The 20862-nt window shown below is 54.8% G+C and overlaps 3 protein-coding genes across 3 annotated transcripts; all 3 read left to right on the forward strand.

Moving 5' to 3' along the window:
* Positions 1-1550: 1550 nt before the first annotated feature.
* On the forward strand, positions 1551-4914 carry NCLIV_005420 (phosphoglycerate kinase, related; the record flags this gene model as incomplete). The annotated part of the gene is made up of 6 exons (XM_003880052.1): positions 1551-1635; positions 1976-2704; positions 3018-3208; positions 3593-3796; positions 4104-4306; positions 4656-4914. The coding sequence occupies 6 exons, from the start codon at positions 1551-1553 to the stop codon at positions 4912-4914; spliced, it is 1671 nt and encodes a 556-aa protein (XP_003880101.1).
* A 2653-nt stretch (positions 4915-7567) lies between these two features.
* On the forward strand, positions 7568-12391 carry NCLIV_005430 (conserved hypothetical protein; the record flags this gene model as incomplete). Its single annotated transcript, XM_003880053.1, has 8 exons — positions 7568-8206; positions 8578-8698; positions 9096-9474; positions 9861-9919; positions 10155-10950; positions 11311-11596; positions 12214-12282; positions 12335-12391. The coding sequence occupies 8 exons, from the start codon at positions 7568-7570 to the stop codon at positions 12389-12391; spliced, it is 2406 nt and encodes an 801-aa protein (XP_003880102.1).
* A 3608-nt stretch (positions 12392-15999) lies between these two features.
* Positions 16000-17843, forward strand: NCLIV_005440 (putative mog1 protein; the record flags this gene model as incomplete). The annotated part of the gene is made up of 5 exons (XM_003880054.1): positions 16000-16067; positions 16573-16689; positions 17069-17173; positions 17378-17466; positions 17698-17843. 5 exons carry the CDS (start codon positions 16000-16002, stop codon positions 17841-17843), a joined length of 525 nt encoding a protein of 174 aa, XP_003880103.1.
* Positions 17844-20862: the final 3019 nt, after the last annotated feature.

Below are 20862 nucleotides of genomic sequence, written 5' to 3' on the forward strand. Positions count from 1 at the left end.
CCCAGTACGATTGTACTAATCCTCGTGGCGTCTGAGGAGTCATTCCTCTCGCCGTTAATACGACTGCCACTAAAAAGCCAGTCGTAAGATGAATTTAGATTAAAAAAGCACTACGATGCAGTTCACACAGAGTTCAGGCGGAATTCTTTCTTGACGATGGTTCCTGTATCTACTGGTTGGAGGAACTTGTCAAAGCGTGGGCCTTCTGCCCTGCTGCGTACTCGCCTCTCGACACAGATTTGGTGTCGGGCAATGCTTTGCGTGCTTCCAAGTCGGCGCAGTTCATAAGCGACAGCCGCGCTGCGCGACATCAATGCGTTTTCCGGAACAGACGCGCGAGTATCGCGCACGTTGTAGGGGACACACTGGCCACGTCGTAACACAGAAAGCTGTCTAAGCAGGAAGCCGTCTAGGCGCGCCTTGCGGGGATGTCTCAGCAACAAAAACGCACAGAAAGGTGGAAATGTTTGTGCTCATTTGCAGACAGCGTTTGCTCAGGAAACCCCACTGCAACAGATAAGGCGCGCTCGTCGGAGCGCGGTCGTCTTTGTTAGCGGATCTTCCTGGAAAAGGCCTGTTGCCGATGTGACTACGCGCCTCGGGGAGGCGCTGACCACATAGTTCTCTTCTCTCAGTTGAGGCGGATGGTAAAAGATATCCATATAATTCCACGCGCAACAACGAAGGGGCTGTCACCTCTAGCCCGGACGGAGTCTGGTGTGTTTGAGGCCGGGTGTTCCCGCAACGAGACAGACGCCACAAGGGATGAGTTCAGCGGCGGTGCCTGCAGTTCTGACTCGGAATTGAGAAACGCGGGGTTGCTTGGGCCATCGAGGATTGAGAAAAGGGCGAAAACTGGACAGGTCAAAGTCGCATGTGTATCTGTGAGATTACGGGATCAACAGGCGGCAACGCGCGAATGCGAGACTGGTTTCCTCTCTGCGGCGGCGCTCTTGACCGTGTGTCACCCCCCTCTGTCTCTCCTGGACGAGGTCTGTCTTCGGAGACAGTGTTTTTTTCACCGAAAGTTTTCCTCTTTTGTGGGCCGATGCGAAGCACCTTTTCCGTTTGAGCCTTCTTTTTTAAAATGTCTCCTTTCGTTCTCCCAAGGTTTTCTTCCTTCCGCTGAAGTTGCACACGCTGCAGTTTTAGCTGCCGCCGTGTGTCTCCCTCCGGGTCTCCCCGCCCCCCAACGCGCGACAAAAGTCTTTCGTATTCCGTCTCCAGTCTGCTGACCAGTGCCTCAGAATCTTTCCGTCTCGACACGAAATCGAGTTTGATACCTGTAACTCTCCTGGGGGCCACAAACTACGTCGACGAGAGCCTAGAACTGTCCTCCCGGAGACATGTGCGTCGAAGCAGCTTTCAAAGTCGAGCCAGTCTCAACCGTCCGTTTCCTTCTTCCCCCCGGGTTTCCTCTTTCTCACGCTAAGGTCTTCGCTGCCAGTCTCTTTTAGGCCTGCCTCTTAAAGGCACATAGCAGATCCGTCACTCTCCTCGAGACGTGGGTTTCTTTTGCGGAACCCCGACGGGCGCAGTATTTAAGCACCATGGGCTCTAGACCGTTCTTCTTGAGGGCGTCGGCTGCACTCCTCGAAGTGCTCGCCTGCTGTTCGTGGTTTTCCGTATCACCTGGTAAGTTCCAGAACCGCGCGGCTTCACCTCCTTTTTGCCGCTGCTTGGCAGAAGAAGCCTCGACCTCAGGACGGCCCCGGTGAGACATACTCTCAGGAGCGCGCACTGCACAGCGATGCTGTTCTTCCGGCCCGCTCTGTGGACACCGCTTAGGTTAGGGGAGTGCGGAAAACCGGTGTGTGAAATTGTGAGCAGGCGAAAAGTCTAGGAACGTTGGGAAAAACTGTCACCAGAAAGCATCCTGGCGAATCCACCCGTGTAGGTATACCTGTACCGGTCTATCGTGTTTCAGCCTTTCGTTTCTGTCTGTGTGTTGGGCTCTGCTACGGCCTTGTTGCAGCGGTATCGTTTTCGTCGCCGCCCTCGCGCGGACTTGTTCTCGACTCTCTGGCGACAGTTGGCCCGTCACCCATTGCTTCGTCTCTCCTCGTGCAGAATCGCGCGTCGTCACCGAGTCGTCTTTTCTCACAACTGGGATCCAGGCGCAGCAACCTGCGGGGACCGGAAAACGACTTTGCGTCTTCCGCAGCTTTCCTCGTCTCCACAGCGGGAGCGAGAGACAACCTCTCCACTCCCGACCTCACCCGTCGATTGCAGAACTCCGCAAGTGCCTTCAAGCCCAGGAGCCAGAGCTCGCCTCAGAGCCGCCTGCGGGCGACGCCCGCAGCCTCACAAGGGGGGCTGAGGAAGAAGCGCCTAGACAGCTTGAGTCCCAGCGAGTTGCGAGGCAAGCGTGTGCTGGTACGAGCCGACTTGAACGTTCCTCTGGAGGTTAAGCAGGAAGGTGCGGAAGAAGTGGTTTCCATTGCAAATGATGCTCGCATCAGGGCATCTTTACCCACCCTGCGGTATTTGGTGGACAGCGGCGCAAAGACGATCGTGTGTTCCCACCTCGGCCGGCCGAAAACAGAGCAAGACAGACAGAGGCTTTCCTTGAAACCGGTCGCCGAGCGTTTGCAGAGCCTCCTCGGGAATGCCCGAGTGTTCATGGCTCCAGCTGTCGTCGGGCCCGAGGTCGAGGCTATGGCAGAAAAGCTGGAAAAAGGCGACATCTTGCTCCTCGAGAATGGTGAGATCAGCTGTCCGTGTCCAAGGCTTCTGAGTTTGTAGCAATGATGACAGTTCATACACAATACTTTCCCTCCTCTCTACGCCACGAGGAAGCGTAGAAAGGGAAACGCTCAAGTCGGGGAGAGGCGGCCTCACGCGGCATCTGCACAACTTTTTAGCGAGGCGCTACCAGAGTTCTGTCCTGGTCCTCTTGCCACGCGCTGTCGATTCTTTTTCCTCGCGCCCAATGTTCGCGCTGCGCTTCTCTTCAGAGATCTCCAGACTCGATCCTGTCGTCTAGCACTTTGGGACGCCTTTGCCTTGTCATGCAGTGCGGTTCGAAAAGGGTGAGACGAAGAACGATGAAGAACTGTCTCGGGCGTTTGCGAAGCTTTCGGACATGTACGTGAACGACGCATTCGGCACAGCTCATCGAGCCCACGCTTCCACTGCCGGCGTTACGAAGTTCCTTCGACCTTCTGTCGCCGGCTTCCTTCTGCATCAGGAACTCGAGTACCTTTCTGTAAGTCCCCCTACCAGAAGCGAGGGGTTTCCAGAGTTGGAGTCCTGGTGCTCCGCAGCGGATCTCCGGATACAGAGTCCTACAGAGCCGCCTTTAAAAGTGGGAAAAGGATGAACTACGAACCAATGCTGCCCGCGCGATTCGCAGTTTGTAGACAGAGCACTTCGCTCCGTAAAAAAGTCTGCTTACAGCGACCGATCCGCGTGATTTTCACGGAAAAGGTGCATGAACCACTTCAGGCGCCTGCATACAGGGTCTCTCTGCACTCGCTGCGCCAGGCGAAACACCCAGCAACTTGTGCAAGCATTGTCAGCGGGCTCTCCACCTGGGTTTGCCTCCTCAGTTGCCACAGTGCGTCCACATGGTTTCTTTCTCTGTGCCCAGACGGTAGTGGCCAATCCCGTTCGGCCATTCGCAGCGCTGGTCGGCGGAGCGAAGGTCTCCTCCAAGCTCGGCGTTCTGCGCGCTTTGATTCAACAAGTCGACAAGCTTGTCATCGGGGGTGCCATGGCATTCACTTTCCTGAAGGCTCGAGGCATCAAAGTCGGAGCGTCCCTTGTGGAAGATGACCAGCTGGAGGCTGCTCTGGTAGGTCATTTGACTGTCTGCACTTCTCCAACCCACGCGACGTGTTTGCACTTTCCAGGTCAGCAAGAGCGTTTCTCGCTGTTCAGCCTTTGACAGACGCTTAGCCCACGCCGGGTTCTCAACACCTCAAGTCGCTTTGCAAGACGTGCGTCAGCGGTGGTGGGGTCTGATCGTGCCCGTCAGAGCATCCGAACTTCTCAAGGTTTTCCCGGTGGGATTTCGGCGGCCAGGACTTTTGTGGGCGCGTCCAGCTGGCTACTGACCTGATTTTTGCGTTCCTTCACTGAACGGCGCGCGTCTTTCTCAGCAAATGGAGGCGCTGGCCAAGGAGAAGGGCGTGGAACTGATTATTCCTGACGACGTTGTCGTGGCAGATCGCTGCGCACCAGACGCGCAGACAGCTGTCGTGCCTGTGACGGAAATCCCCGACGGCTGGTTGGGCCTCGATAATGGGCCGCAGACCACGGCAAGAATCGTCCAGTCACTCCAAGACTGTAAAACGGTCCTCTGGTAAGAGTCGGGGAAGTGCAACGTTTCCCGCTGTTCCTTGGCGAACGGGCTGAGCTTGAAAGCCCCTATCGATTCACACAGGCATTGCATTATCTAGCAGGCAGAAACGAAAAAACAGCGGAGGGGGAGGAGAGGAAATCATGGCCTTCCACTGCGCCTGCAGACTGCAGAAGTGTGAACGGGAAAACGACGGCTCGTTTCCGGTGCCAACGCGGGTCGAGCTCGCCAGCGCACCCCCCAGACACAGACCCAGACGCGACAAGACACCTGCAACTGCGAGGGGGAGTGGTGCATCCCCACTCTAAATGGAAAGGCTCTAACTCCCCTTCTTCCAATGTGGCTTTCACAGGAACGGTCCAATGGGCATGAGCGAGTACGAGCCGTTCGCCGCTGGCACGCAGGACGTTGCAAAAGCTCTCGCTGAGATCACCAGACGGGGGGCTACGACGGTCGTCGGCGGAGGCGACTCTGTGGCGGCGATTGAGCGGCTCGGTCTTTCCCGCGAATTCTCGCATGTTTCCACCGGGGGCGGAGCGTCGCTCGAACTCCTCGAGGGCAAGTTGCTGCCAGGAGTTGCAGCCCTCTCGGACGAGGAAGAGACGAACTGAAGGAGTGCGCGACAAGCTGTGCGGCGCACGGCTCAAAAGAGCCAACACGTAGAGTGGAGAGCGCAGTAGGAGTCGCAAAGGCGCGCGGCGTTAAATCGGCAAGGGAGTGTGGGCAGACGCTGTATCTGCTTCGGAGCGAAGCACGGAGCAGCTTCGATTTCCCGTTTGCTTCATTCCAAAAACGTGCGTGGATGGCCACGTGTCGAGAAGCCCTCAGTCGGCGGGGATCTCTCGCATTCAACTGGAGTCTGTGCGACCGATCATGTGGGGGCGGCAGACTGGGGAATGCACACGGAGTCATCCCTGGTCGCATACATCCGTTAGCTCGGAAACACAAATTTTGCTGCCTATTGACACGGGCGAAGAACTTTTCGTGCCGTCTAAAATCCCGCAAGTTCCCGTTCGATTGGCGAACGTTGGAGACTGTCGGGTCTGAGCCAGGTTCCTCTAATTTTGGCCACCGCAGCGGTTCCGGAGTCGAAAAAACATACTGAAAATATTCATGTAACAGGCTTAAACAAAACTATCGGAAAACATCCTTGTGTCGTGTCGGGACGCCTATTTCGAACCCAGTGGGGGGCTAGTGCAAAGATGCCTTAAAACCCCCGAATGCGTTCGCTCTTGAAAAGCTTTCATCGGCACAGGCCTCTCCATATGCCTTCTACCACGCGTGCACCGCAGAATGTGCTGAGACCTAAGCCAGGTACCAACATAGGTTGAATCCAGCGCGTGACACGAGGCTTCTGTGAGACTGAAAGAGGTCCGAGCTATAGCGTGGATTTGTTTCGATGTGTTAGCGTCCCCGATCTAAAAGTCGGAAGGCTGAACTTACACTTTGTTCCCGCGGCCAGGAACAAGTCTGCCTCCGAAGCGGGCTCGACTCCGACGTGCCGAACGCGCCGGTTGACATTGTGTACTTTTTAGCGTATTATTCTGCGTCAGGAATTACCGCAGGCAGTCCGCAGTCGGGCAACCACCGCTAATGCAATGTGCTTCAGTGCACTTTCATTTCTTGTTGCGTTGAACCCGTCTGTAGGGATAGAGCACACGTGACACAATCACAGCCGCGTTCGCCCCTACAACGTAGGGAAGCACTTCTTTTCTTTTCCAGGTCCGGAAGTGTTCCCGGTGTGAAGGTGTAGCAGCCGCGAGAAGGCTCTTACACATAGAGCTGCTGTTCACATGCGTGTCTTCAACCGTCTCGATACCGTGGCTTCTTTCGACCTGTTGTGTGCACCCGAAATGTGGCGAACACGTGGAAGACGCGCGCACCGGGTCTGAACACCCGGACAGAACTCTTCTAAGCAACAGACGGGACCGTCGTTCATGTCGTTCCACAATCTAACGTCCCTTCTTCGGAGTCGTCGCCACGAAGTGAAGCCTTCTGGAGCAAGAAGACTAAATCGGAGCGATGGCAAGCGGGCAACGGCTTTGCCGCCGGTGGTAGAATTTCCTTGATGACGATCGATGCGCCACATAGAGGACGGCTTAGACTGGCGCGAAGGCCAGGCAGGGACAGACGAGTACGGAGAGAGGTGACGTGAGTTTGCTGTTTGCGGAGCTCTCAGTACGTTTCTCCCAGGGAACGAACGATTCTTTGCGCAACCTCACCCTCCTAGCGCCCAGTCCATCTCGCCAGTACGTGTGTTTTCTACACGAAAACCAGGTGTCTGTGGCCTGAGAGGATGGGTGCGTGGACATTCGCCCACTTTTTTCACTTGAAGTCGACTTCACGCGTGCCCGTGCAAGTTCCATGGTTGGCCATCTCAGAACACCACCTCAGCAAGATGTACACAAGAAATTCGGGGGGGCTCTGTCTGGTGTGCATGCATCTGCAGCTCTGGCGACAGCGGCAACGTACCGAGCCGTATACGGCTGTTTTTGATCGGTTTCTGTCCACATTTCAAGGGCTGTCTCGGCACTCGTTCTGAAGTCCCAAACAGATTTTTCCGCTCGTTGGCGAAGCTTACTCCCGGTCCATCGAGCCGCCGCTCGTTCGGGGGTTGTTTTTCCTTGTCTTAGAAGGCTCCGCACACAGGATTGCGGAGCAGAACGTGCCTATCCCCTCTCTCGCCGTCGTGCGCCTTCCTTCGCGTTGGCGCGCTCCCAAGCCAAGCGTTGCGTTTTTGCCTCGCCTAACTAAATCTTCATTTTCGCTGGCAGCATCGGAGGAAAGAAGCATGTGTCGTTTCTCATCCCTTCACTACAAAGACCTCTCTCCATAACGTTTCCTTTCGCCGAGACGTCTGGCCGACCAGCTGCCTCCTCCCGAGCAGCCTTTTCTGCGCCTCGCCTAGCTGCTGGTCCTTTGCTGGCGTCCATTCCTCTGTTTTTCGCCTGAATCTCGACCTTTTTGTTGAGCTTCAGCGACCCTATGCGCCTCCTTAGAATCTTCCGGCCGGCCTCTTGCCTTGTGCTCCGGTTTTCAGCTACCGTGGAGGGTCCGTGTCCTCGGCAACTCCCTGCGGCCGCGGTTGTGCCGCCAGAGGTATGAGTTGTTGATGGCTGTGTCCTTTTCTCTTGCGTCACGCTCTGCGGAGGTCTTCCGCAGTTTCTTCTGCGCGTCGCCCCCCCTTGCTGGCTCTCGGGCCGATCTCGCCGTTCGCATCTGAGCGGAGCCGCCGGCCCGTGCGTCGAGAAGCTGTAGCCCAGCATGCCTTTCTGTGCTCGGCGCCTACGGCCTGCCACTGCGGCGACCGCCTGCAGCGCCTCAGATGCGCCCTCGTTCTCGCCTTCCACTAAGGCGCCATCTTCGGCTCAGACGGACGCGGAGACGCCAGACTCGGCGGTGCCGCAAAAAGGGGCCCTCGGACCTTCCCCGGAGGGACAGGCTGCAGGCGTCACCTCAGGCATGGCTTTCAAGGGCCAAGACAGTTTGGCAGATTCGCGTGGGGGATGCCCCAGTCGCGAAAGCTGCCGCCTCTCCGTCCAGTCTCCTCTGTCGGGCTTGCGGCAACCTCGCAGGACGGGGAGCCGCGCGAAGGTCCGCGGCTCCTCGAGGGGTGCGACGCCTCGAAAAGGGTGTGCGGAAGGCAGCGCTCTCTCCTCTCTGCATTCGAAAAACGAGGATCCCAGCGAGGTGAACTCTATCGTGACAGCTGAGGCCGCGGCGGTGCGTGAACGGGTGGCGGCAGAGATGGGGCCAGTGGCCGAAGCTGCGGGAAGACTTTACGACTTGGGGGGTGAAAACAGAGAACGCGCGACCGCATTCCTCTACAGAGGATGTGCAGCGCAAGTCGCCACTTCAACTGCAGGCATGTACGGAGAGATGGTTGAGAGCTCTGTTCGCCAGGTATGCTCCAAGAGTAACTGCTTCCGTGTCTGGGAGACGCCGCCGCCTTTGTTTGCTTACTCGACACAGGGAACGGCGCCCCGTCACGCTTAGAGGTCATCGATCCCCAACTCGTCTCTGTCACAGAACACAGAAGGAGAAAGGGTGGGGGCAACCCTGTGCTGGTGGGGTTCCCTGGGAAAACGGCTAGAAGTCACCCGTCACGCCGCCGTTTCCTGTTCGGCGGAGCAGACGCCTCTCACAGGTGTACTCGGTCGAGTGTCCGTCGCGTTTTTGTGAAGCTTGTCGCTGGTCTCCCAAGAACGCGCCGTGGCCGAGCGCGCGCTGGCCTGACACTTCGCAGAAAAGCGTTTTCGTGGGTTCTTCCGCAGGTTGTTCAGTACATGAGGCACTACGGAGGCGACGAATTCAGCGTTTTTCTCGACCTGGGAAGTGGCCGAGGCGCGCCCTCATGCATTGCCCTCTACCAACAGCCTTGGCTAGCTTGCCTTGGTAGGTCGAGTTTCGCCTCTGTCCTGCTTTGTCGCAGCGACTGTCTTTGTCGGCTCTGTGGAGCGGGGTTCTTGTGGGTTGCGACGACTTATCTCCTTTGGTCCTGAAAACGGAAAAACACTCCTGACCGTGTGATAATCTTTGTCTTTTCCAACACTTGCTTTCTATGGATGGCATATCGCATTGCGAACCGTTCGAGACTGGAGTTGGGCTTTTGGCGCGGCAGGTGCTGGCTCAACGTGATTCGCGTCCGCCCGCGGGGGAGAACAGAACTCAGCGCGAGATACCCGTTTGGTGTGCTTCTCTTCGTCACACGCTGGAGAGTGCTTGCGTCGTTGCGGCGATGCCTGTGCCACAGTTGTTCAAGGGGTTGTCGCCTTGCTGTCTGTTTGTGCAGGCATCGAGAAGTGTCCTCAAGCCTATTCGCTGTCCCTGGAGACGCACTGGACGGTTCTTCGGAGAGAAATGACCCAGGCAGAGCTCATTCCCCCTCCTCCGTGTCTGCCTTCTGTCCTTTCCGCTCCACAAAGATGTGGCACCGATGCCAGCAGTGGCAAGAGTGCCTACACGGCGGGCGCCGCCGCCGAGGCGACTCTGCAGAGCCCGCAGGCTCGCCATCCATCGGGGGCGCTGTGTGGCGGGGGACGTCCAGGCGGAAGAGTGCCTCAGCGGCGTCTGTGTTTCACGCAGGAAGACCTGTCTGCCTTCTACCACTTGGAAGGTGTGACGCATGTCTACTCTTTCGACGCCGCGATGGAGGGGCCACTCATCAACTGGTACGTCCGCGCGGAAGGAGCTAGCAACGGCTTCGCGTGGGTCGAGCCTGTCAGAGAGACTGGCCCGTGGACAATGTACCCTCCGTTAAGTGCTAGTCTGATGGTGTTAAATCCAGAGGCTACTGATTGGATAATTGGAGGTCTTGCTGTCTTAGGTGTCAGTGGCATCCTTAGGTCTATTAACTTCCTGGGTACATTTGTCTTTATGCTGATCACCCTCGCGCTCCACTGTTCAGGGAACTGTTTGGGGTATCGGCAGGAACGGAGGGACTGAGAAGTTGAGACACCCGGTGAGCCTGTCGGCGCCGAAATCCGGTCTTCCTGACGCGGCCGACGTCGATTCGCGTGCTCTCTCGAGTCGCGCTTTCCTTTCCGCGTGCGTTCAGGATCGTGCAGATGTTCATGAGAACCAAGACGTGGTATTTGTACGCGTCGTTCCGAAGCGGTGAGTATCGCAGGGGACCATCTCGGTTCGCGTGCCTCGTGAAAAGTGCCTGGGTCGCTTCCCCGTCGGCTCGAAAGGTATCGTGACGAGTGAGGGGTATGAGCTCAAGGACCAGTCAGGCGTTTTGCACTTCGACGAGTCTGGCAACTCACGATTCGTGACTGTGAAGGCTGCGCAGACTCGAGAGACGTGGTGGAACCGGGTGTCACGCGTTTTTCTTCTCTCCGTCGTGCAGATTTGATTTCAAAGTTCGACTTAAAAGGCGCGTCTCTCGTTGGACAAGTGAGCAGCAGCATGTGGGTCTCTTCTGAAGGCCGAACAACTTACATTTACGTCAAAGACAACTGGCGTGAGTGCAAAGCGTATCACCGGCGGTGGCTCTGTCGCTTTCTTCTCTCCAATGAGGACTTCTCGTCGAAGACCTCGAGGGGCGGTGCGGCGCTGTCACAGACGCGCAGGGACGCTCAGCCGTCTGCGGCTCCTGCCAATGTGCAAGAGGCGCAGGATTTGGCGGCGAAGGTGTTGCAGATGACAATTGCGGCGACCTTTCGAGCTCTCTGTGTTCAACAAGAAGCCATTTGGAGTGAGATGGAAAATCGCGATCAAACGCCTCCTCGGAGTGCGTCTCCGCTCAAAGCGGAACCGGACTGCGGGTCGTCGCTGCGGTCTCTGTCTCCTCTCTCTCCCTCGAGCGAGACGAAAAGCCGGGGAAGAAGTACCAGCAGAAGAAGGGCGAGCAGTGTCAGTGGAGCTAGCAAACACCTGCAACTCCAAACGCTTCAGCTCCAAGCTGCTATCCAGTGCTGCGCAGAAGACAAGCTACCGCCGTGTCTCCGCGTGGGGGGCCCTGTCTGGGCGACAGAGCAGGAAGATCTGGACGCGGGTTCAGATCCGAGCGCGACGGAGATTGGAGGAATGCCGCCAGTTGACACAGAAGAAGCCAACCTCGAGACCGAGGAGACCCGCGAGGCCGAGTTTCTGCGTCGAGCTGTGAACACTTTCAAGGCTTCCTTCGTACGCCTGTCGAAGTGGTAAGCGCGGCACGCGACCCTTCAAGGCCCCGTAGGTCCTTTGTGACGCTTCCTCGTTCAGCCATACTCGCTTTCTGGTGTCTGTGCTCGTACTTCTTCACACCGGTGTCTTCACTGCATCCCCCGTTTCCTTCTTTTTTTTGGCCCTTCACAGTTCCCCCCCCCCCCCTCCTCTCCTCGCGTCAGGTGGCAGAGCCCCCCTTGGCTGTCGTGATCCTTGAGCAGACAGTGTGCATGATGTTCTCAACTTCCGACAGTTTCCAACGGGTCTTTTCTTCCGTGTTGGGCCCTCGGTTCAGCGTCAGACCGCGGGTGTTCTGTGTGTCTCCATCTGCTTTCGGCTGTTTTCGCGCCGACCAGGCTGCAGCCGCTGACCGTGTTGGACATGCTCCGTCTGTCGTTCTTGCCTGGAGAGGGCCAGGCGGCTTGGCTCGAACAACGCCAGCAGCAGCTGACGGGTGGGGGCGTTTTGACGCGGACTCGAAGGCCAACCGCGCGTGGATTCGATGAGCAAGAGCGACGGAAAGAGGAGCTGGAGAGAGATGGGCTCCTGGAGATCTTGGCGAAAGCTGACGACCCCGAAGAGACAGCGAGATGTCGTCGAGAACTCGAACAAAGACTTGAAATGTCGAGGCGAGAGAATTATGTGAGTGGTGCTGCGTTGTTTGCGCGGGCACAGACAAAGAGATGGGAGCCGTCAAGGAGCGGAGTAGAAAGCAGCGCCGCTCGTTTCGCTTTCCTCGGGAGTTAGGCTGTTCCTGTCTGCGTCGCACTTTGCAGCCACTGGGTCAGATCTTGGCTGTCTTTGTTTCCCGGAAAAAAGTTCTGTGGCGCTGTTCATGCCCGCTTCTCAAGGCTGTGCCTCCACGGCAGATGCTCCTGTCTGTGTTGTTTCCTGATTATCTCTTTCTCTTCGTCAGTCGATCTTCCCCTACAGTCTCCTGCAGGACTCCGAGCTTCCTCCGAATCTTTTGACCAAGGCCAGCGGAGATGCAGCTGCGGTAGCAGAGTCTCTTGCTCACCTGCTCTGTTCGCCTGTGTCTCGCGCTCCGTCGTTCTCCCCCATCGCTTCCCCTGTGTCTTCGAGAAGGCATTCCGCACTCGCTTCGGTGTCTCTACGGAAAAGGTCGCCGGGCGTTCCAGCGTCTCCACAGAAGAGAGACTCTGGTTCACCCGTTTCGGGTGTTCAGGACTCCGCGCAAAAAGTCTCCCTCTGTCGGTCTAGGGTTGCAGCTCCCGGCGCATCCGTCGATGTTTTCACAGATCAAAGTGTGCCACGGAGGTGTCCAGATCGGCAGCGAGTCTCCCCGGCACGCAGCGCTCCGTTCTGGGGTGAGTCCCAACCTTCCGAAATGCCGTCCGTTGATTCCACGCCTCCTCGCAGTCGCGGCCGACGCTCGTCGCCGCACAAGGCAGTGTCGAACTCCCGGCGAAAATGTGAAACGTCACCAAACAGCTGCTTGAGGAAAGAGAAACAGGAGCACACTCCTTCGCCGCCGTTGAAACGGCGCGGCGCGGGCAGTCAAGAAGACAAGCGAGCGATATGCGATTTGGCGACATCCCGGATGACTCCAAAGACGCGGGCCGCCTACAGGCTGATGGAAATCGGATTCGATGCTTTGGAAATCCGCACTGCCCTCAGCCGGCGAAAGCGACGGATGCCGGAAGATCTGGACGGCTGAATGGGCAGCTGCGCCTGAGGCGGATCGATAGCATCCGAGTGTATCTGTAGCTGGGCACTGAGAATGTCCATGAGACATAGAAGGAGGTCGTGGCTCAGTCGGTCACAGCAATTCTGTAGCTTGTGTGCAGACTTGTCAAGGAACCGTGAAGCTTTCACAGGACGGGGGCATTAGGCGTATATGAACTACGGTAAACTCTCTGGTTAGGTATCTCTCTTCTTCTGAATTGATACAGCTACCCTGGCAACGATGTCTGAAGGTAAACAGTCGAGCCGCCACCATGCCCGCCTAGACGTGTGGCGTTTGGAGTGCCCCAGAGTGACTGCGATGTTTCACAGTCGCTCACGGCCACACGTTCACGTGCGCATCAGGTGCCCGAAAGCGAAGAGACTCTCGCGTGTGTGTATCAATGCTGGACTGCCCGCTTGTTTTGAAAACTCATGCTGTCGGAATGGGTTTCTTCAAGTCCTCGCTCAGAATAAAGAGGGTGTCTGCTTGTTTAGGGTTGGCATCGACGCAGTGAGCCTCGTCCGGCTACAGTCTAGTCGCTGAAAAGTCGGGAACGGGTGGGAAGGCCGAAAAAAGGCTTTCTTTCGCTGTCGCTCCCAGATGATCGCTAACAAAGGCCCCGTTCGTTAGGAGGGCCGAACTGGCGTGCCGTCCATGCAGGGAACACATTTTGGTGCATTGTTATGAAGAGACGATGATCGAACGCCTAGTGTCTGTCGTATCATGTTGCCCGTTTTCGTTCATGTCTGAAGAACTCTGTGGCTGTTCTTCGGGAGGCCACCCAAATTTTGATTCAAGAGCTGCTGCGTTTGTGATAGAACACGTTTGACACTTGTTTCATGCAATTTATCTGCGGGAAATGTCAAGACGCCCATGGCAAATCTTTTCTCCGAGCACCTGTCAGAACCGGTGTGGCTGCTGGCTTTTTACTGGAGCCTGAGTCTTTGTACTGCTTTGCCTGGACCTGCTGAGTTGGTGTCACCAGTGGTGGAGCGGTGGTGTCTCTGCTGAGAACTGCAGTTTGGTTGTGTTTATTCGCTGCTCGGGAACTTGTCTAAATTGGTCGGATTTTCAAGTGAAAGCGGATAGTGGGGATCTTTCTATTTACACACGGAGTGTCGTGTTTCTCGGGCCGCTCTCTCCACTATCGGGCTAATCCCCTGCGTCCAGGTGGATAATCAGGCCAGGGGTGGCTTGATTCTCCTGCCGACACGCCGTTGCAAGCGGAGTGCGCTTCTCCCATGGAAGCGTCCGATAAGTACCAGTCATATACTTGGTGAATGAATGCGCGGGCTTCTGCGGTAGTGGTATGTCCGTTCACCGTCTATTTTAGGACGCATCGGGGGTACAGAGCACTGTGTCAACTTGCTTTACAGGAAGGCAAACTGTGCCCCACGAGTGGCTGTCCGGGAAGAACAGAGACAGCATAAAAGAGTGCTCAGTCGTCAGATTTGACTTCACTCCAAGGTCTCGCGCACTTCAGCAGGGCACTTGTTGGCAGAAGGGGAAAAGCTTTGTCCCGAAAAGGCAGACCGCAGAAAGATGAGATTGTTTTCTAAAGTTGCTAAAAAGAGATACCAGGACACTCTGCCCCCATAGAACACTGGTCATTGGCGAGAGGAAACTTTTTCTCGCGACAACTCAAGGTATGCCTCGACAGTCAGGAGTCGTTCAGGGCTTGACGTTGTACCGGCTTCTTGGCAATCTTCGGATGCCTGACGCTGACAGCAATGCCGGAGCCCAGCCATCCCTGCTTTCGCTTTCCCTGAATTTCGCGGCTCCACTGCTACAGCGTTCAACTAAACGGAATAAAACTGACATGTTCGCTGAGAGCCTGATGTCAAGGAAAGGTGGTCGCATCACGAGCCTTGCACCGCGATGTCAGTGTGCCAATAGCGTTATGGTTATCCTGGTGTAAAGGACTTACATCGGGAGAAAATCTAATGCTCAGTTCGACACGTAGAGTTTCGGGAAGCCGACACAGCAAACAACAGTTGTATTCATCATAATCGGAAGGCCCATAATAGGTTCCTTTGTGTGTGTACTCAGTGGGTGAACTTGGACCCGGTAAACAAAGACATTCAAGATTCTTTTGGCAAGAAGTCGCCTCCCTCAACCCTGTATCAGGCCACGCAGGAGCTACGCTCATGAAGATCTTGCGGGGAAACTAGCGAGAAAGGGCCGTCGCCTCTACCTTCAGTGTTGCCGGTTCGTCTCTGAGCGTGGTAGTTGCTTTCCAGGTCAAACACGTGCATGCACGTTGACACAGTACGTCTCCTTGTCGTCTACATAGAACCGTTATACTATATATCTCGACTGCAGACATTTCTGAATCGAAGTGGGTGACCGAACTCTCCTGGAGCTCCAGTAAACTCAAATCAAAACGGAAAAATATCGTTTTCACGCCTCTCCTTCTTGCGCTTTGGAGAGACGGTGTGCTGACAAGCCGTGCATGCGGAACGGCAGCGCGATATTCGCGGTTCGGACGTCGATCCGTCTGCGTCTCCCAAACGTCTCCCGGCAGTGGTTTGTCTCGGTCACACATAACACTCACGCGCGTTTTTCTCCCTTGCCTGTTACTTCGGGTAGTTTTATTTTCGTGAAGTGAATTGAGAGAGGCAAATGCCTTTGCTACAGACCCGCTCATCCCCTACGGTAACCAGTGTCACTGAGCAAACCGCGGGGCCTCCCTCAAACCGGCGGAGCATAATTTTTCCTTGTCGAGTTCCTCTTCATTCCTGGCCCGAACAGAAAAATCAGCTAATGCTTTTGGCAAAGCGCTTCCGCACGGATAAGTTGACCAGGACATCTGTCAAGTTTGTTTCTTGCGGTTTTTCTGTCTGCCGGTGAAGTTTGAGTCCAGACACAGACACTAGAAATGTTACCTGGCCGGCTCAGTCTGCAGATTTTGCCTAGATTCTTATCTACTCGGAGCACAAGAAACGACATGTTCATGTGTACATGGTGACTGTTCAATCCTGTTCTTGCGCCCTCCGCTCTTAGCGCATGACTGGGGGAGGAAATTGCTTCGTTATACGCAGCACAGCGAAGGACGCGGGCGATGTGGGAGTTTGGGGCCGTGTCGCGGCAGTCCGAACCGAGTGCGGGATGCGTCTCTTTTCCACGTCAGAAGTGAAGCATATGCCGTTGATTGTTCTTTTGAAAGAAGCGTAAAGGAACCAGACACATGTCACCCGAGAAAAAGTTGTCTTCCTTCCCAAACTCCTTTCAGTCTGCCGGAAAAGTCGACTTCTAGGTCCGCCCAGCTCGAGCTCGGAAGCGACATTGTCGCAGTCAACCTTAACCGAGTTTGTAGGATACATACCGAAACATGGCTGATTGCCAAGCACGACCGCGGATGGTCCGCGTACCTCTCTTCGGAGGAGCTATGGCCTGTCAGCTTCCAGACACTTTTAAGGATGTGAGGTAGGGAAAGGCCAGTGGCAGAACCGCAACCTTGCGGTGCCTCGCCCGGTGTGTGCCGGAATGCAGGTAGTTGTGGTCGGATTTCAAATGTGTCCGCACGGCATGACGCGCGTTGTGGTGTTACACGAGCGATGTGTGGAGCCTTAGAAGCCACTGCGTTAAGATGTCTGAATCATGTAGCATGTGCTGGCATATCCCTTTGCGATTATTCAAAGACTTGCAAACTGCGTTCAGTCTGTGTGTTCCACAAGTCTCGTGATACACACCTTTTGTTGTCTGGGCGGCAGAAGTCGTGGAGAAGAAAAGGCATTAGACCTACAGTTTGCACCAGATTTTCCTCTTGAATGTATTAATGTTTTTGCACGTGTGAAATGTAGTCAAAACAGTTGATGGGATCACTCCGACAGACGCCGAGTCTAACGGCAAAGTAAGAGGGGCCGAGATATCTATACATCAAAACCAGGTTGTGTTTTTTGGCGTGTCCCTTATCCTGAATGTTTTGCAGCACCATCCGCCAAGTTCCCGACAACCAAGAGGTCTTCATGGATATGAGCAGTGAGAGAAGCGTTGTCATCGAGATCGTTGAATACCAAGAAAATGTTTCGGACGGAGACGCATCCAGGTGCGGTTTCCGAAGCCGTCCCACCGAAGTGAACGAATAATTTCATGTTCGTGTGAAAGGTGGATTGTTTGCCTTTGGGCAAACCTTTTGTAGCTCACTCCCTACAGTCGAGCGTGACTTTCAATTTCCTCTGAACTGTCCGTTTTGCGACCTCAGACACCGGCTGATAAGCTAAGCGCGGGTGCCTTGAGTTACAACAAGATGGTACTCCTGTCGGTCCCTTCGTTTTCTTTGGTGTACAGGCACGATAATAAGCGGCAACCGCTTATTTGCATGTGTGGAGGGGCAACGGTGAAGAGATTGAAAGCTTGTAGTCATGGTCAGTGCCCCAGTTTGGCTATCTGAACGGACAAAAATGTCTCTCGTCTCCTGTCTGCAGATTCTTTTTCTGTGATCTGGCGAAGGAGAATGGCGCCACAGATGCCCAGTTATCTAGCAGCTTCATTTGGAAGGACGAACCTCGAATTCCCATCTCAGAACGACAGTAAGTTGCCCCTCGTCGAATGCACTATTCTCCACGGTAGTTGTTCTCCGCTTTTCCTGGAAACCTCCCCAGCAGCCGCGCTGGCAGAAATGAAACCAGAACGTTTATTGCCGCTCTAGCGAGATATTCCACACCGCGTCAGAGAGCCGCGACGCTGCAGCTGTCATTCCAACCTATCGAGATGTCTCCGTCTGTTCTTTTCAGCGTGGTCATCGTAGCGAAGGGCGTTCAGCAACTTCGTCAGGACGGCACGAAACGAGTACCTGTGGAAATGGCTATCATTCGCGTTCCGGGTAAGGTTTTCTTTCAGTCGCGCACGAGTGGCAGAAGAAGCTGATGGGGCTTCCTGCGTCTACGCTCTATGATTCTGAAGAACAGTGGAGGAAACAATCTGCCGAAACCACTGCACTATATGTCTCTGCTTCTGCAGGCGAACTTCCGCTTACTCTCTTGAGGTGTCTGTATATTTAGTTAAGAGGTGGTTCAGTGTAGTTCCAAGTCTTGCCTGTGCTAATCTGCTTCAGGCCACAACGCAGAAATCCTCATATCTTTGTATGGGGAGCCATCCGATGGCGAACCTGACGCGTCCAAAGTCGATGCGGAGGACAGTGTAGTGTTCGAGCAGCTGATCGGTGCCTTTGTCATCACCGATTACTCTCTTTTCGTCTAAAGGGCGACTGCACCACGCAGGCAAGGAATGCGTCTACTTTTTCGGGTATGCTCGGTATCCAGAATGTAGCGACTTGTTTATTTGACGGTTCGCCGAGGAAGTCCTCGGCGACCGCAGCGGGGCGGTCAATAGACGATTTTGGTGTGTGCGTACGGCACCGCGACGTGAGCTCCTGGCAGAAGATAAGTGTCTTTTGCGAACGGGAGCACGGTATGTCGGGGCAACGCCCAACACCATGTTGCAGGCTGTGGACGGCTGCTGCGTGTTGTGGGACCTGACAGTGGCGCAGTCACTGCTGCTTCCCCCTTTCATTCGTCTTCGTTTCATCAGGGGGGGGGGGGGGGGGCTGGCCAGTGGCGCAATGTGACCCGCAGCAGGGGGGGATTGGCGTATTTGTATACGCGTACTAAAGACCTCGTTAATCAGTCGCGTCGATGGATAATCACCCGAAGTCAATGCTCAAACGAGTGATGGCAGACATCGAGAGATTAGTATTCATACTGATTTCGATAATAGATCTGAACTGTCGCGAGAGCATTTTCCCCAAACTTTTAATTTGTGAAAATGCATGCCTGTGCATCGTAGAACTGTCATATTCACATTCTGAGAGCAACAGTTGTAGAGTTTCGCGGGGCAAAAAGCACATGCTGAATGCGGGACGACTCGCTCGGATGCTGTACTGTCGGTACCACAGCTTCACCTCAAAAAAACTATCGTATCTTATTGTTGGTCAAAGAGAGTTCTATCCGCGGGGTGGAGGGGTGAAATTCTTGAAAGAGTCAACATTTCTGAACGTCTCCAAATGTGGGAGGCGGGTAACTGTGTTTGTGGAATCCAGTGCGCACGAGTGACGAAGGGATCACGTTGAGTGTGTCCGACATGGAGTAGCATTTTTGACGGGAACTCCTCTTGCAGGCGTGGTCCGGTTAACTACAGAACATGGCGTCTAAGAGGAAAGAGAATCAGTACGAAACGACAGGGAACCAGCAATTCACAAAGGGCACATAGTTTCCTGGGCGTGGATGTGTGAATGTCTACGTTGTTTGCACTCTCTCAACGTTTTCGCAGACAGCGTAGCCGTCTGGAAAAGGATCGGCCTAGTCCGGTAGGCGTCGGCCCATGTGTTCGTATCATCGTGCTTTTCAATGGGGGGGGCGGGGGGGGGGCGGAAATTCGGAGACCAAACGCCGTTGATTGCGTCTTCTGAAGAACAAGTCCACATTCAAGCACGTGGGTGAGTTCGTGTTCTGACGATCGGGACCTAACAATGTTCTTTTCTGTGGCTGCTCCATTGTGTGGGTACGCGATCGAAAGTAAAGTGAGCGCATGAATTTAGTTGCGCGTCGAATCCCAACCTTTCAGTCAATGTTTTCAAGATAAAAACAAACCTCCGGCATTCACCGAGACGTTCGGGGCGACATACGCTGCTGACTTAGTGAGTGGACGGCTGCCGACATCTTAGATGAGCAATTAGTATAGCTTGGGGGGTAAACGCGTTTCATCTTCTTGAGGTACCGTGCGATGGGGAACTACACAGTTCAAAGCGTCATCGACCATAGTTTCCGGACCTGCGAGTGCAGCGAGGGTAGACCAGCGACAGAGCGTAATGGACATACCACTCCTCTGTTATACTCCCGTTGGCAGTCCGACAGTCGGGTTCTGGAAGCGGCGTGTGCTCTCGTAACGCGGAGAACAAGGTAGATGTCTGATTGCAGTACGGACGAACCTGTCTGAACGCCAAATGGCCCTGGTGAAACGAGACAGCAGAATGACTCGGTTGGTCGTAACGTGCATCACATCCAGTAACCAAACTCTGGTGGTTTGGAGCTGCTGGCGGCGCTGGAATACCCACATGGTGCAATGATTGTAGCAGGCTCATCGCTGCTGAGCCGTTCCCTCCGGTACCAGTAGTCAGCGTATCCTCTCCGACGGCTGTCTAGTGGACAAGCGAATGCGCGCGTGGGCAGGAGTGGAATGATTCAACAGGTGGAATTCTTAAGTCATACGATAATCAACGATTTTCCTTCAAAACTAATGCAAGCTTCGAAGTTTTGTCGTGCGCCAGGCTCCACGAGGAACTAATCACCTAGCCACACTGAAGTACAAGGCCAGCCACAAGTGGATCTTGTCGCTTCTACCACAGGAATTTTGCCGCTTTCCGTCACTTCAGACTCACTCCCAAGAAAATATGCGATCATAAGGGAACAAATTCTGCTGTACAGATAATATTGATAAGTGCGCAACAGAAAACCGCAGCAGAAACAGCTCGAGGGCAACAGAAAGACTACCGTACGCAACTGCCTTCCTTGTTTCTGGCGGGGCACATTGTTTCGACACCCGTATGAATCCAGCGTACTTACGTAGCCGTGGCTGCTCAGTGCACCGGTAGCACCGCAAGAGGAGCGAGCATGGCCTTTCTGTGCGTTCCATTTTACAGGTCGCGTTAAGAGAAAGCATGGCCAACGATGCATGTGCATGACAGTCTTAGGTCCTTCCAGTATGCCGACTGCTATGATGATCGAGAAAGCTGATGCCCATGTGGACAGCACATGCTTCCACTGAAGCGGAGCTGCGCGCCTGTGGCATCGCCTTCACCAAATGGTGAATGAGACAGGTGGATGCCTCTGCATTAGTGATCGAGCTTGAATGACATTTTGTCGGCGAACTAAACGCTACTGAATTTGTGGTAGAACTCACGATATACGCAACATTGGGAATACATAGGTTATGCCTTGTCATCCAAGAGCGCATATTTGTGCTTATCGTTCACCTTAAAGGGCTGGGGTACGCTACAGTGTGCATTATCTCCTGAAACGAGGCTAGCTTAATGGCGGTGTGAAAAAAGACCAACCGACCTTATTTATCGACACGAGGTGAAGGACATTTTTAACTAAGTTTCTACGACTGGCATCGTATGACAAATATCACACTAAGTAACCATCGCTCGTGTGCATAACTCCGGTTCTGCAATGTTTCCTGGGGACAAAAACGAACGTGGCAGAAGTAAAAAAAAAAACTA

The sequence above is a fragment of the Neospora caninum genome, chromosome II, assembly GCF_000208865.1.
Source record: "Neospora caninum Liverpool complete genome, chromosome II".
NCBI classification, from domain to species: Eukaryota; Apicomplexa; class Conoidasida; order Eucoccidiorida; family Sarcocystidae; genus Neospora; species Neospora caninum.